The sequence below is a fragment of the Lampetra fluviatilis genome, chromosome 8 (genome assembly GCF_964198595.1).
Source record: "Lampetra fluviatilis chromosome 8, kcLamFluv1.1, whole genome shotgun sequence".
Classification (NCBI taxonomy): Eukaryota; Metazoa; Chordata; class Hyperoartia; order Petromyzontiformes; family Petromyzontidae; genus Lampetra; species Lampetra fluviatilis.
This window is the reverse complement of record NC_136282.1, coordinates 826,744-842,729: the sequence shown is the minus strand read 5'-3', so window position 1 is coordinate 842,729 and position 15,986 is coordinate 826,744. Positions and strand designations below refer to the sequence as shown.

Genomic DNA, 15,986 nt, shown 5'->3' with positions numbered 1-15,986 from the left:
GGTAACTCCTCAGTCGTCCCCTCGGAAGGTGCCCGCAGTGGACACGGGCCTGCGGTGAGTTCCGCCGGTCTGTTGCGCTGCGTCACACTGGCACTTGGGTAGTTCTTCATTTTCCATTATTTGTGGAAAAGAGGTGAATACCCTGCCGTGCGTGGCCTATCCAGATATGATGCAAGGTAGCCCATCGCTTGCAGGGCAGTGAGCTTCCAATTTAGAAATAATATGTAGCTTCAACTTAATTCAAAGCAATTTATTTAACAAGAGGTAATATTTTTGGTTCGATTGCGTAAATATAAATGTGTCATTAAACCCACCACCACCCGACACAGCCAATTAGTAAGGTTTGTCATGTAAACAAAACATGCCAATTAGTTTCTAATTCAGCACACCGGTCTGTTGGAGAGTAAACCCGCAACATTTACAATTCGAGTACTGTTTTGCTGGTAATTACAATTTGTTCAACCTGACTGTATTCATCAGTATTAAGTCAAGAGGCACAATTGTATTGCTCTTCACGTACATCAACTGCAATACAATTTTAGCCCAGCCACACCATCGAGGCCATTGCACAGCAGAGCCCACATCCAGTAGGCATCTCAAGGGTCTCTTCTTACCGTGTTCCCACAGCCACGAGGAAGCAGGCCGGCTAAGCTTGCATACAGTAGTCCCTTGGTTAATGTTTTTAATTCATTCCACCAAAACTACTGTTAACCGAAATAACCGTTAATCGAATTCACTTGTACTGTAAGTTGAAAAATAAGTAAGTGAGCTGTTTCCACTGCCAAAACAGAAAACATGTAAACAACGCCAGTTGAGGTCTAAATGGCCATAAATGGGTGTCGCTGATTGGCTTAGGCATGCTCACCCCACTTACGAGCACTCAGATTGGCCGAAATTGGCACCCGCGCACACAATATAAACATACCGTGAATGAAAATGTTAACATTAAGTCGAAACTAAGGGGTCATTATGGGAGGCGAAACATTAACCGAAAACCGTTAACCGATATTACGATTAACCGAGGGACGACTGTACCTGGAACGTGGGCTCAGCACAAGTTCTCACAGCAATGAGTGTTTCAAACGCACAGCTGAAAATTACAGAAATAACATATTTTAACCGATGATAATGTAAAATAACTCCAGCCTCATTTAATCTAGTTAAACTTTGTCTTAATTCTATCACTTCATCTTGTTCTGGAGGGTGGAGGGGGACACGGTAGAATGGGCTTAATCCACGGAATTGGGTCTTATTTCTAATGGCCATGGAAATTTGTATCGGAGTTCACTGACCGATATATATGTTGCAATTGTAATTCTATAATTTACTCGAAAACGCTATCAGTGCAATAACTTCCGCACAACTCCATTAATCACCATCCCATTGAATTTCCAAGGATGTCTGCGTCTCGGGCCGAAACACTCGTTTATATCACTCCTGTAATCACTGCAGTAATACACTGTATCACTTTCCTGTGCTTTCTTGTGCTACCTCATGATAACTTCCATGTAATTGTCTCCACTGCGCTATTGGCTGCTTCTGCTGTAGCCTTCAGCCCCATCCTGGGCACTCTCCGGAACTACGTTTTGCTTCCGCCTCGTGAAGCCCAGGCGTCCACAGATCCCTCCGATCCGCACACTCCCACTTCTCACGATCTTTCACTCGATTGGTTGCCCTAGGATTCTGTCCTCCAGTCGACAGTCTCAGTCTCCTTTCTTGCCACAGCTTTACTCTGACTGGACCGTATTCAGATCCTACCCATTTGTCAAAAATATACGCACACGCGGAGTTCTTGCATGGTAACCTTCCTCTGTCACCCTGAATTTCGTTGTCGGAGGGACCTGCCCATGCAACACACCAACATTGTACATTTAAGAGCAGCACCATCAGCACCTCAACCACATTCATCGTCATCCGACCTCCGAACCTCGGTAACAACAGGAATGCAGCAGTCCTCTCCTCTGCAAAGGTCACGCTCCCTAACGAGGTCACTCAAGCGGGCAGGGCATCTGAAAAGAGAGGCTGCGCACGATTCGGGCTGGCTCAGAGCAGTGAGACGTTGCATTGAACTCTCTAAAAATGAGTCTCAAATCCGGCATTGTCACCGAAAAAACGACTTGCCGTGTTTTCACAGCTAGGGAACGACTCCTGGCAATGCGGTGAAACCTGCGTAACTTCACGCAGCGTTAGCCATTATTAGCTGCAGCAGACAGAACACCTTCACGTGTTAAGCTTGCGGCTGTTTGGCAACATGTACATCCGAACGAAGTTATTACACACGCATTGAGAATGGTAAACGTGCAAACTTCATAGTTTCTAATTCACGTATTTTGCCCTCCAAGCAACCGCGAAGGCAATGAAAGGTCGGCGGAATGAATGAACGCGTGACGTGGGAAGCTGGTGTGGCACGGGTGACGATGCGACGTGCAAGCGGGATTTGGGGGAAGAGGTGGCGGAGGTGTGGAATTGCCGTAACGGGTGAGGAAAAGTGTAAAGAGAGGGTCAGGTATGGTGCGTGTGGTGGAGAGGGAGTGAAGTTGTAAGAATAGAGGTGAAAGGTTGGAGTCGAGGTGATTAATGTGAGGTGGAAGGCGCGCGCCGTGAAAGCGTTGAATGTAAAGCTGCAAGGACGAGTGTCGGCATGGATCGCAACGTGGGAGGGAGGAGGGAGTGCATGCACCGCAGTGCGGGTGGTGTCGAGCGTGGAGGCATGATTGTAAAGCGCGCGCACACAGAGCTGCGCCTTTTGAGAACACCTCCACGTGTCTTCTATTTACTTGTTGTGTTTTACACAACATGATCATCGTCACTGTTTCTGAGTATGGGAAAATTCTGGTAGAAATTATTCCGTCGCTTTCTGGAGTGGAGATGCAATCAAGATAGTGGTGGCACAGGGATCCACACAGTGCACTATGGACCTGTCAACCCAAGTTTGATTTCTGACCATGGCTAACATCAGTCGCATTTTATATCCTGGGCATGTCCTTCTAACCAAAACTGACAGCGCAGTGGTTAGCACGCTGTGCTTTCGACCTGGCAACTTGAGTTAAGTCCCTGGGCATGGTTAACATCAGAGCAAAGTTATATATCGGCACGGTGGCGAAATGTTAACTATCTCACCTGGTATACAGGAGGCCATGGGTTAAATCCCGACCCTGACAACTGTATATTTGGAGTTTGCGTGTCTCTCTCCTCGTGGTCGCGTGGATTTTTCTCCACACTTAGAAACATGCATTGAAAGTTTTTGGCTGCTCTTAATTTCCACATGATAAGCCACTTCGTTGAGCTGTCATGTGTGCCCAGGTCGCTTCGAAAAAAAGAGCTATATAGCTCAGTGGGCCTTACCTGGTAAAATAAAAATAGTTTATAGTGTAGTTTCAATATCTGAAACGGCCCCATGTACGCCCTTCACCAACCCACACTTGGCCATTGATCAGCGTGAAGTCTGGTCAAATAACCACCTTGATCGGCACGGCATGGTAAAGGCCTTCTTATCGTAGTTAATTGACAACGGGTCGTATATAATTTTTTATGTATTTATATACCTTGGTCTCAATTAAAAAACACAGGGTTGGTTTATTTATTCATTACGATTATTCTAACTTGTCCAGAAAGTCCATTGGTGTAAAATTTCCAGAAACGTATTCTTTTACTAAATTCAACAAGGTAATTAATCGACCTCGATTTTTCCAGGAGGAATGTGTGACGCACCATTCCTCACTAAACCAGAGGCCAATCATCAGCAATGGGATGAGTAAAGGCCTTTTGTCACGGGCGGCGACACGAACTCGTAAGAACACCACAGGGACACAACACAGAGAGAACACAACAGAGACACAACGAAGTGAGAACATCACAGAGACACAACCCACAGAGAATGCCACAGAGACTCAACATAGAGAGACACAACAGGGACACAACACGAACTAGACAGAACACCACAGAGACACTACACAAAGTCCAGGCTACCTGGCTAAACTAGTCCTGAGTCCAGGGAATGAGCACACTGGTGGCCATAACAGCAGCCCTGGACGATCCCTCAGATCCTTACTCCAGGCCAGAGTCCCCTCCCAGGAGGCGGCAGTAATATAATGAGGATTCTACCAGTCCACGGTGCCGCCAGATCGGCAACAGGTAGATCCCCTGAACACCTCACATGGTGGACAGTCACAGACAAATATTCACAGAGCACGTGGCTGGCCCAGACCCACAGACCATCACTCCCTAGAATACCTCCTAACATCTACAACTCCCAACATTTACGACTCCCAACATCTACGACTCCCAACATCTACAACTCCCAATATCTACGACTCCCAACATCTACAACTCCCGACATATACAACTCAAAAGAAAGATGTGAACTCTAACCAGCTGTATCGCACGGCTCCGCTCTGAGAAGGCACTAGAATCCACCCCAGACCCCTCAGCTTCAGGTGGAATGCACAGGCGTTTACCTGATTCATTGTAATTCAATGTTAGTGGCATCATCAAGATTTCCGCCAGCAGATGGCTCAACTGAAATCTGAGCAGCTTTGCAGGAGAATAAGTCTAGAGAGAACTGAGCCCTGGTGCATTGTTGTTGTTGTGCTCTGCATGCATACTCCAATAATTATAAAGTAACTATTTGCACGTAATACCTGAACATAACAAACATGGCACTGGCATTAATGAGGCATTGTACTTTATTACAACCTTACAAAAGGCAAGTTGTGCGTACGTCTCACAGTCCTACGCCTAAGTGTTGGTAATGGTTTAATAAATTCCTCCTTGTGACTACCGTCGGCATGATCGCCGTGAGTTGGTGTCCAAGGCAGTGCACTCTGTGCGCGCGTTGACGAGTGTCCTCGACTTTGAGTGGCTCAAGTGGGCCATGTTGACTAACTTCTCACAAGTAAGTGGCTGTGGGATGATGATCGGGTAAGCGATTTGTAATTGATGCCCATGTTGAACAATGTGTGGGCCTCCTGGATGCGGTGTGATGCGGAAAAGGATTGATGATATCGGTGTATTGTTGGCTATGGTGTGTGGTTAAAGGAAGCAGAAACTATGGTTCAGTAAATTGTTGAGTTCATTGTTTCGAGAATAATCCACCACTGAAGGTCACAAGAACAGTAACTATGGTAGTAGCAATTGACCGCTGGTGAGCGAGTGACTGGAATACATCAGTGATTCTGGATCATTGATCAACCTGACTGCCTTACTCAGAATTCTGTCTGTAACGTTTCTGGCATTTGAAAACTAACTGTAGAATATTCTGCACCTTTAAGTTTTAATCGGACTGAAATTTATATGAATATATATGAAGAGAAGACATCAGCATGTGCAGGTAGTCTTTGCAGGTTTATTTATTTCACCCCAAAGAGACGGAACACCGCGTAGGAAGATGAAGCGCGAAGTTGAGAGTAGAAGAGAAAGAGTGCCCCGTGCCAACGTCACTGCCTCCTTGCGTTTCCTCGGCACCCACTTTCTACTCGGCAGCCAATTGGAGAGTTGCTGGCTGTTTATGGCCATTCACTTTGATGTGTATGTACGTATGTTGAACTTATTTCACACCGTACATAACCAACCGTGCTAATCGGAGGTGCGGAGGGAGGACAACAAACTACTCCTTAGCCAATCGAAGTGTGCCCGGGCAGCCGCAGAGCCAGTTGAAGACACTTGCCGTGCGTGGTTCATCTGTGGACCTTTAGTAACCAGCGGCAGCAGCAGTAGTGGCAGCAGGTGTCCTCCTCTAGGCTGGTGCCCCCCTCTAGAGCAGCCGCAGGTGCCCTCCTCATCCTCATCATCACTGATGATGTCATTTCCGTTCGCACCAAGACAGAAAAGGCCTTTTACCCCACGTCAACCTCTCACCCGACCCCACCCCGTATAAAAAAAACACTGGTGAAGAGATGACGTTTACCGCAGTGTATGCATGTATGTTTAACTTTTTTCGTACCGTACGTAGCCAACCGTGATAATCTGTGGTGCAGGATGTTGTGAGCCGGTGGTATTGTGGGTATAAAGAGCGCTACAAGCAGTTGGCGCTCGTCAAATACTGCGCCTTTTAAGAGCGAGTCGGAGACTCGGAAACGCTCGACTGTTCCTTCAGCATACGCTGAGCGTTGGACGTTTTTTTTGTTGTTCTTGCGACGGTGGGGAGAGGACGAGGGGGTGAGGCTGGTATGGGCCAGGGCCGGGCATTCGACATGAAAAGGACCATGAAATATGGAAAACAATAACACAGAAACGATTTGTCTTGTCGATGTTGATTAATGCCGAGAGAAGACAGATGTTTGATCTGAGGAAGTACAAACAACACGCAGCAATATCAGTGTGGGAAAGTTACCTTACAAGGATTGCTGTAGGCGATTGCTGTCGCCCTCTTCTCATTACACGCAAGTTACCACAGATGCTATTTTGTCTCATTGCCATAAGGTGTATATTTAAAGACTGAATGATTATTGCCATGCTCCGTGCCAGCCAACGGGCTGTGTTTCATATGGCAATCCGTACGTATGAAGTGACTGATATGGAAATGAAAGTAGATGCCTTATTTGGCCGAATTTTAGAGAATTTGAAATGTGATGGCCGTTTTAGTTTGCGTATTATTTTTTATAATAAATCGTAAATGTATATTATAAGTTGTTGGGTTTTTTCAGAGCTAATGCTTTCAGTGTAAAAATTATCCATACTAGAAAGTAATATGCAGAAGAAACCACTGGCCAACGGCTTACAGAGACAACAAGAGGAGTATAATCATACGGCAAACATTTTATTTACATACGTTTCTTGTGAAATACATAGTTCCTTCAACATTCGGTTTGGTTGTTTTATTTTAAAACTTGCAGAGGTAATCGCTTTGTGGCTTGGCGTGTGGTGGTGATGGTGATGGCTTAGAGTGTGGTAGTGGTGGCTTTTAGTGTGGTGGTGGTTATGGCTTGGAGTGTGGTGGTGGTGATGGTTTGTAATGTGTGTGGTGGTGGCTTAGAGGTGGTGGTGTCGTGTGGTGGCTTGGAGTGTGTTGGTGGTGGCTTGTAGTGTGTGTGGTGGTGGTGGTGGCTTGTCGTGTGGAGTGTGTTGGTGGTGGTGGCTTGGATCATGTGGTGGTGGTGGTGATGGTGGTTTGGAGTGTGGTTGTGCTATTGGTGGCCTGCAGTGTGTGGTGGTGGTTGTGAACTAGTGTAGATGGTAAGACCACCCCAATTTATAATAATTAATTTAACAATTTATCATCTTCACGCACCTTAGAACAGTGCCTTTGTAGGAGTGCTTTGTCAGGACTGAGCTGTTATCTGAGGTTGCACTGAGCATGGTGCAAGCCAGAGCCATCGCTGCGGGCAGATTGAGTTGCGGCAAACTCAAACATTTACAAAGATATTCTTTGAGAAACGGCAGTGTGAGTGGGAAAAGACTCACGGATGCATTGCAACGTTTCCAAATGTAGTGTACATAGAGAAAAATGTTTACAACTTTTTTGTTGTTGTGTTTTTGATAATTGAAGATTGGCTTTTAAAACTGGAACCACATGGTGAAATTGCTTTCATGAGAATGGGAAAAATGTAAATGGTCATTATTTAAAATAACCCCTTAAAATGTGATTGATTACATAGATTGTACGGTTGTATTTATAGTGGATCTGAATGCACATACCATACACCACACGTGCCCACAAAGCAGAACGATGCGTGAGTGCACACAGCGTAGTTTGGTATATCGCTACACATCGTTGGTGACCAACAAATTAAAGATTGGATCTGGTTATAGCAATATAACGTCTTACACTGCATTTGTAAAGTGGCATTTACTCAATGCGCATGTGTTACGTGGTCACACTTCCAGCAGTGGTGCCGGTCCTTTTCTGCTGCACGGGCAGGGCACACATCACCCACGTTATTTTCCAGGCTGGGCTGTGGCTCCTCTCAGAATGGGGGATGGGGGGAGGTGGTGGCAGAAAATGTGTTGTGTGGTGGGTGGCACAATAGCAGGGATTCACTTGCTAAACGAGAATTAACTTGGATGGGTCAAAGGGACATCAGCACTCCCCTCGCACTGTGACCCTCACCTTCTGCATTGTCAATGACTGCTGTGAACTCTTCTTGCGCAGTCCAGCACATGAGCAATTCTTGGGGAGAGTGTAATGTTCGGTGCGTTTGTTGTTTTGGAATGTCGGAAAGACGTATACATTATGTAGATAATCTCCCATCCACCTGCAGCATCTGCTTTGGACTAAGGTGGAGTCCTGAGGTTATTTCACAGCGATAATGCATCTCACGTGGGGCTTGATTTCGCTATTTAATTTTTCATTTAAATACTAAATCAAGACCTACACAAATAAAATAAAATAAACTTGCAATTACAAACACTGAGATCAACCTGCAGCATCACGCCCCGGGGCCCCCAGGATCTCCTAGCTGCCTATCCCCTCCCTTGAGGCTGCCCCTCTAACCCCGAGCTGGCTGCTTCACCTGCTGCTGCTGCTGCGCCATCAGCTCTCCCCAGCAAAGTGCAGCAATGTGCTGCGTGTTGACGTGGCAGTGAACGCCACCCAAGAACAATGCTTCATTATCACGCTGAACCCCTGACATCCATCTGTCCCTCACACAGCAGTTGTACGCGGCCCAGTTGGCAGCCCTGCAGCTCTCCCCGGGTGCCAAGCTGCACGGGGTGCCGCCGTCAGGCCTGCCCGGCTCTCCGTCTGGGCACCCGCAACTCCACGAGAAGCCCAAGGGCAGCCCGCCTCCCAAACCCAAGGTAGCTCACCACACCTGCGCAGGCCCGCCCACCGTGAGGGCACGTGTTTCTGAATTTAGTTTTTTTTAATGCCAGTGTGTCTGGAGCATAGGCAGTACTCATTTGCAAGTGTAATAATACTTGATAACTAAAATGTTTGGAATTAATAGTTTCAATTTATGAATCTGAAATAAATCAACTGTTTTTCAATTTCTTACACGGCCTTGTGTTTGTACTCAGCCAGGTGCCGCTGCGGTTGCCTGAAACGTGCAATCGGAAAGTTGCCAAGTTCCGGCATTTAATCCTTGTCAACAGTCAAAGTGATTTCCTGCTGCTCAAATGAGCATTGAGGCGGTGCTCATGTCCCGTTTACAGACCTAAGCCAGTGGTGGAAATTCGACATGTCTGTGGCAGTGTGAACCACTATTGATCTTCCCCACAAAGTGGTGCTCGTTTTATCGACCCTGGAGGGAAGATGGGCTGAGTTGACTCCCAACCAGGATTCGAACTGGAAATCTTCCGATTTGGAGCCATCCGCTCTGCCGCTGGCACCTGGCCAGCTGTAACCCGAGCAGGGTGACTGTTGGCTATTGCTTAGTGGAGAGTGACCACAGGTTAAATCCAGCTAGGAGCGTGGCTCTGGGCGTGATGACCACCGCTTGCTTAAGCAGGATCACACACCCCTTCACTCCACATGCCTACATTAACAATGTAGTGCAAAGCAAATTACATTGTTTATACATTAACTGGATGTTTTGGCTAACAAATCTTCATTAATAAACCACAGTTGATGATCATGTGTTTTCCTCTGAAGAGGGATTTGTGTAATATTTGGTATATTTAGCATAACCTTCAAAACGAAATGGATTGTATTCATACGTAACTATATACTGTACCAGGGCTTTTCAGATTCGATCAAGGTTCCTCTGCTTGCCAACATTGTATCGCATACATTTCGATTTAAAGCTTTCGTGACTGCAGGCATTCATCTTCTTGGTTCTTTCGGTAAAGTCACGTAGAAGGGAAGTAATAAAATAATAAAAATAAAACATAATAAAATAATTCTCACGACGTTTCGGCCACAACGCAAGCAGCCGTCCTCAGGTGAAGAACATGTCTGTCGATAAGACAGAGTCTGAATGACACGCCCTAGGCTTGGAGCGTCTATTTAAGCTGGGAGGGAGGAGGAAGAGCGCCTTGACAAAATAATTTGCATATGAAGAGGAATTTAGCATTTTTATGGGAAATGCAGGAATGCGACTAGTGCTACTTGTGAAATGCGTAGGAGGTGGGCGGGGGGTTTTCAAAGTCATATTATGCCCATGCATTATGCAGGATTAGCAGCATCAAAGGGAGAGGGTAGGGGTAGCATTAATAAAGGGAAGGAATGTTAATAGTATGTAGCTGCAGTAACTAAAAAAACACGTAAAAAGCTAAAGTATAAACTACATAGTATCATCAGTATGCTAAATATACTCTCAATAAGCTGAGCTACTAACCGTAAGTAATACATTACAATTCTAGGTCGCAAAAAATATAATATGCTTCCAGCTAAACTTTTTAAACTTTTTCCTTACATCACACGGGACTATCCCGTACTATATGCTGCCATAGACAAACCCAACATTAAATTGTATACTGTATTACTATACACTACCCTATGTCTTAAAATAATACATAGTGTAATATTACACTGTATTATTCTACCCACCCAACTGTATACCACACTGCTGTATATTCACTATACAATTACGATACTATATATTACCTTATACATTGTATTAAACATTACACTTTAATACTATTTATTATTATACAATATGCTATACACTATACCATTGACCGTCGCGTGAAAGGTACTAAGAGGAAGCAACGAAATATGTCAATGGGAGAGTGGTGGTAGGAAGCTTGCAGCGGAGCAAAGAATCCATTCCCTGCGGAGAATACAAGATATATAGTCAATGTCAGTGAGTGGAACGCGGTCTGAAAGTCACCGTAAACGTGGGCACAATCAGTTAAGATCCGAAATGGTTTATTACGTCCTTCCAATGATTGCTAAGCCGGAATCCATCTTCTCGGTTGAAATTGTCTCTGTGTTTGTATATGTGGATCGCCTCATGAACGAATCTCTCATGGTAGCCAGATGGCTTGCAGAGAACCTTTGTCTTGGAGAAGTCAATATCATGTGAACCCACTGAATTGTAACAGTGATCTGCCACGGCTGAGGTGTTTGTCCTACCGTGTTTCAAGTCTGCTTTATGTTCACGGATGCGGTCCGAGATATGTCGTTTGGTTTCTCCAATGTAACTGCTACCACACGTAATACAGTATACAATTTAATGTTGGGTTTGTCTATGGCAGCATATAGTACGGGATAGTCCCGTGTGATGTAAGGAAAAAGTTTAGCTGGAAGCATATTATATTTTTTGCGGCCTAGAATTGTAATGTATTACTTACGGTTAGTAGCTCAGCTTATTGAGAGTATATTTAGCATACTGATGATACTATGTAGTTTATACTTTAGCTTTTTACGTGGTTTTTTAGTTACTGCAGCTACATACTATTAACATTCCTTCCCTTTATTAATGCTACCCCTACCCCCTCCATTTGATGCTGCTAATCCTGCATAATGCATGGGCATAATATGACTTTGAAAACCCCCCGCCTACCTCCTACGCATTTCACAAGTAGCACTAGTCACATTCCTGCATTTCCCATAAATATGCTAAATTCCTCTTAATATGCAAATTCTTTTGTCAAGGCGCTCTTCCTCCTCCCTCCCAGCTTAAATAGGCGCTCCAAGCCTAAGACGTGTCATTCAGACTCTGTCTTATCGACAGACATGTTCTTCACCTGAGGACGGCTGCTTGCATTGTGGCCGAAACGTCGTGAGAATTATTTTATTATGTTTTATTTTTATTATTTTATTACTTCCCTTCTACGTGACTTTACCGAAAGAACCACGAATATTGAATCGCATAGCCATTGCCACTGACTGTCACGCACATTGTCATTGCTGAATTTGGAGGTTATTATATTGGTCCGCAGGGTGGCGGCAGTGGTAACACTTGTGCCTCACAGCAATGAGGGCCTGGGCTCAATTCATGACTTGGGTTGCCTTTCTGAGTGGAGTTTGTATTTTTCTCCCCCTGTTCTGCATGGTTTCCCTCCCACAGCTACCTACAAGAAAACCCCCGATGTGACCGTTTTAGGCCAAACATCCCAATGCCAAAATATTACCTGCAAATTACTCAATTGGGATTATGCGCAGCAATATTGGCCTCTCCTGCAAAAAATAACTTGGCTGCACTCTGCTAAAATAGAGTCTTTGAGACTCAATACGGCTTTCCTGGGTACACAAGTGTAATCATAATGACAGTAATTTCACACTTCCACAAGTCCTCTACACAAGCACTGAAATCCTCGTCATGCCTCAAGTCGGACGCATTGATGATGATATACAAATCATCATCGATGATGACTGACATTACAGCTGCAATCAAATAAGTTCCAGTGTGCGTTCGTAGGTATTATATCCCTTGTGCTGTTAGAATTAGCACGTTCCACTGTTGATGCTGCTGCAAATGAAATTCTGTATTTCGTGGTATGAGCCATGCCGTCGTCCGTGTGTTGTTGTTTTACAGGAAGACTCATCTCAGCCCTTAAACCTCTCGGCCAAACCCAAATCTGGTGAGGGTTCCAGGTCCCCCGACAATGCAGCATCCTCCCCACCACTGCACATGTTCAAGTGCAGCAGCGCCAGCCTCCTACGCAAGCCACCGCCCCTGCCCACCACCCTCAGCTCTCCGCCCAGCCGCACGCTTCCCCTTGGTACGTGTGTGCTGCTTGCAGCGTCTGCATGTGCATCGCTCAGTTCACAGCACCACGGTTTCCAGTCAGTTGAATTTGTTGATTTGTGATCCGGCGCTCACCGATTTGTTCCAGTCACTCGCTTACTCGCCAGCGATCAGTCGCCGCCTCGTCACTCTTCTGTCATTATCACCACGGTTACCGTTCCCGTGAGCTTTCATTATCGTTGATTCCTTCCCTCATGTTGAGGACTCGGTCTACCAGACACTGACTGTTTCATCTCATCCACACGGTGATCAGCCACCACACTGCAGATCACAACACCAGACGCACTCACTCACCCTTCACTCAACACTCACCCACCACACGGAGGTCAAAATGCTTCTCTTTCTGTTTCTTCCCCTTGCATTGCTTCATCACCCCATTCCGAAGCTCTAACAATACCCTTGCTCAATTCAATAAACATGTTCACTCTCTTATCTATTGACAACTTTTTTTATTTTGCTGGCTCCTTTGAGATTTTGGGCCATTGAGCCTGTGCTCAGCAAAGAGTTTGCACCATATTATTGTTTGTCCACGGGTATGCTGAGCGGTGGCGCGGTGAAAACTGCACTTGTTCCTGGTGACGGGGTGCAGAGTGTGGTTGTGAGCACCAAGAGCAATCGGCGAAGGAGCCAGGCCTGAAGCTCCCCATTGCTAGACTGGTACGGCGAGCGAGCATTGGCGATGAGAAAGCCACAGTGCTGGCCCTTGTCAAGGCGGCGTTTAGACCGAGCTCTCGCCATCGCTGCAGGGAGGGGAGTTGTTGTAAAGATGCCCAGCAATAGCATTCTGAGAGCATTTGAGACGAAATCAAGATAATTTTACGTGGGTAATATTTTAAAGGTTATCAGATTTTGAGTTATAGGAAAAGTGTTTGTGTATATAGCGAATGCCGCAGTTCATGAGTGTAAGAAAAACACAAGTGGCATGACAGGAATTGAGCTCAGGGTAAGAGCGCAGTGTGGTAACCGCTGCACCACTGCTCCACCCCCATGAAATATTAACACATCTCACTTAATATTTACCTTGAGTAAACACTATTGAGAAATTACTCTGTGGTTCTTTCGGTAAAGTCACGTAGAAAGAAAATAAATGAAATAATAGAATACGACGTTTCGATTGCAACACAAGCAATCGTCATCAGGTAGAAAATAAACCTAGTAAACTTAGAAATATAATGCAATACAACACAGAGAGTCGGGTAACACAACAGTCAACACCCTACCTGGTTGATTACGTTCTTCCAAAGATTGCTAAATTTGAGAGAGAGACAAAACACAGATACGGAGACACACAGACAGACACACAAGCAGAGAGACACACACTCTCTGTGTGTCTGAAGGAAGCAATGGCACATGGGACATTGCTGTGTTCTGCTGCCTCCTGCACCCGGCTCCTCTGCCCCCTGTGCCGCCTTCCCAATTTGCCACCAAAAAGTCTCCGTGGCTCCCCCCTCTCTCTGTGAGCTCCCGGTGGCGTTTACTCCCTGTCGCTAGCCCGTCCTCTCCGCTGCGAGCGGCGTGCCTTTGCACGTTGTCCTGTGTGAGACCCACTGCGTGCCGAGTACATTTGCTTAAGTCTCGCCGGGACGCTCATTTTCACCTCCTCTTTAAGCTGCGAGCAGGCCTCTACTCAACAGCTCCCACGGGCCACGCGCACCACAAATCCCCTCTCAAGAGAGTCTATTGTTTTACAGTCAGTTCCCAGACGGACCGACTCGGCCTCCTCTCAGCAGTGCCCGAACTAACTCAGTGTAATTGCCTCATCCCACCCTATTTTAATTTTCTCATTCATCTTTGATATTGGCCAATTATTATCAGCTCCGTATGAGACAAGGAGATGAGGAGCACCCAACTAATCCCCTTGCTCTTGCCACTTACCCACTTCCAACTGCGTTCTTTTCATCATCCCGTGGCACGTTTGTTCCTGCCAGTCATTTACAACATCACACCACGCTGCATTTGCACTTCTGGCATATATGTATGTGCAATAGTTTCTTACTCGACTCGAACTGATTGCTTCATCTTACCGGGTGTGTATTTGTGCATGCGTGTGTTTGTGTGAAGATAGCACAACGTGGGCTGCTGCTCACAACGATATCCGTCCGAGGTTTCACTCTCTCTCTTGGGGCATTGTTCTGTCTATGTTGCAACAGTTGATTGAACAGTTATCTAACCTATATGTGTCATGATATTTGTTTGCTGTGTATGTCGATTGATGCTTTGGGCACCATTGCAAAACGAGATGTTCAACCACGCAGATGATGAAGCGATGACATCGGGTCCTGTGCAGGTGCTGGGTGGATTGAATTCTAATGAGGGATAATGATGGTGTGGAGAGACCTTCTGCAATATACCAATCATGGATGATCATGATGACATTTTAACTATACACTCATTTTCAGAAGGGGACCACTTTTGCCGATAAGACATCAGAGTGAGGGCCGCCACGCATTTGAAACCATTGTGTTTGACAGCAGCATGATGATGGGGGTGTTTTTACATTTGTGTATTGTCAGGGGGCTGCACGTCAGGGGCCACACTAAAGACCACCAGAGGCCGCCTGTGGCCTGCGGGCCTTGCAATGAAAAACACTGCTGTACACTAATAATTATTAACTAAATAATTACAATTTAATCAAATTTAAACGAACGCACATTGAATCTGGTCACATACCGTCACTACGAAGCAGAGGTAAGAAAGCTGAGAAGATAAAAAAAATGTTAACGATGTCTTTATTTAAATAACATATAAGCAACCAAGCGTGCGAGGTACCCACCAGGAGTCGACGTGGTGGACGGGTCGCAGTTAGTGACCCCGCGCCCGACGGGTGACCCCGCACCAGCAGCAGCAACGCCCTCCCACAGCCCTCGTCATGGGCACAGCCGCAGTACTTGTAACGCCGTTTTTATTTTATTCATGTTTACGTTCAGGGAGCCTCTCTTGCTTACCGCCCCGAGTCGTCCTTTGCGAGGTTTGACTCCTGTACCTGTACACAAAAGCCAAGTCCGGAAAGTGCAAACTTTGTGGTGAACGTTTAAAAGTTTGCAAATACTTGGATGGGAAGCAGTCTCTCTGCTAAGCTTCGTCAAATACAACAAGAAACCAACACGAGCATCCTCCCCATAATGTATTGTAATGTGTACCTACCTGACATCTAGTGGCAATTAAATGGTAGAACATTGAAATATTTGTGTATGAAAGGGATAAAGAAAACTACATTTTTTTAAAAATAGAAAATATGGCCATCAATATGTTTAGATATTAATTGATTACATTTGTAAATCGAACACGACAGTACAATTACACGTCATGTGTGGCTGTGCACGCAGTGTTCAGACTGGTTGTGTGTAACCTGTGTCCATTAGTTCATGTTTTAAACTGACTGGTGACATCACAGGATCACATTTGCTTGCCTTT

General features: G+C 45.6%; 1 protein-coding gene across 6 annotated transcripts in view; it reads left to right on the top strand.

Moving 5' to 3' along the window:
* Positions 1-15,986, top strand: part of LOC144933765 (transcription factor Sox-5-like) — a 298,948-nt gene that overhangs the window by 229,768 nt on the left and 53,194 nt on the right. For all 6 annotated transcript variants that reach the window (XM_078858849.1, XM_078858848.1, XM_078858847.1 and 3 more), the window contains exons 9-10: positions 8,590-8,736; positions 12,360-12,546. In XM_078858849.1, the coding sequence (XP_078714975.1) occupies positions 8,590-8,736; positions 12,360-12,546 (334 nt within the window). The remainder of the gene's footprint in view (positions 1-8,589; positions 8,737-12,359; positions 12,547-15,986) is intronic.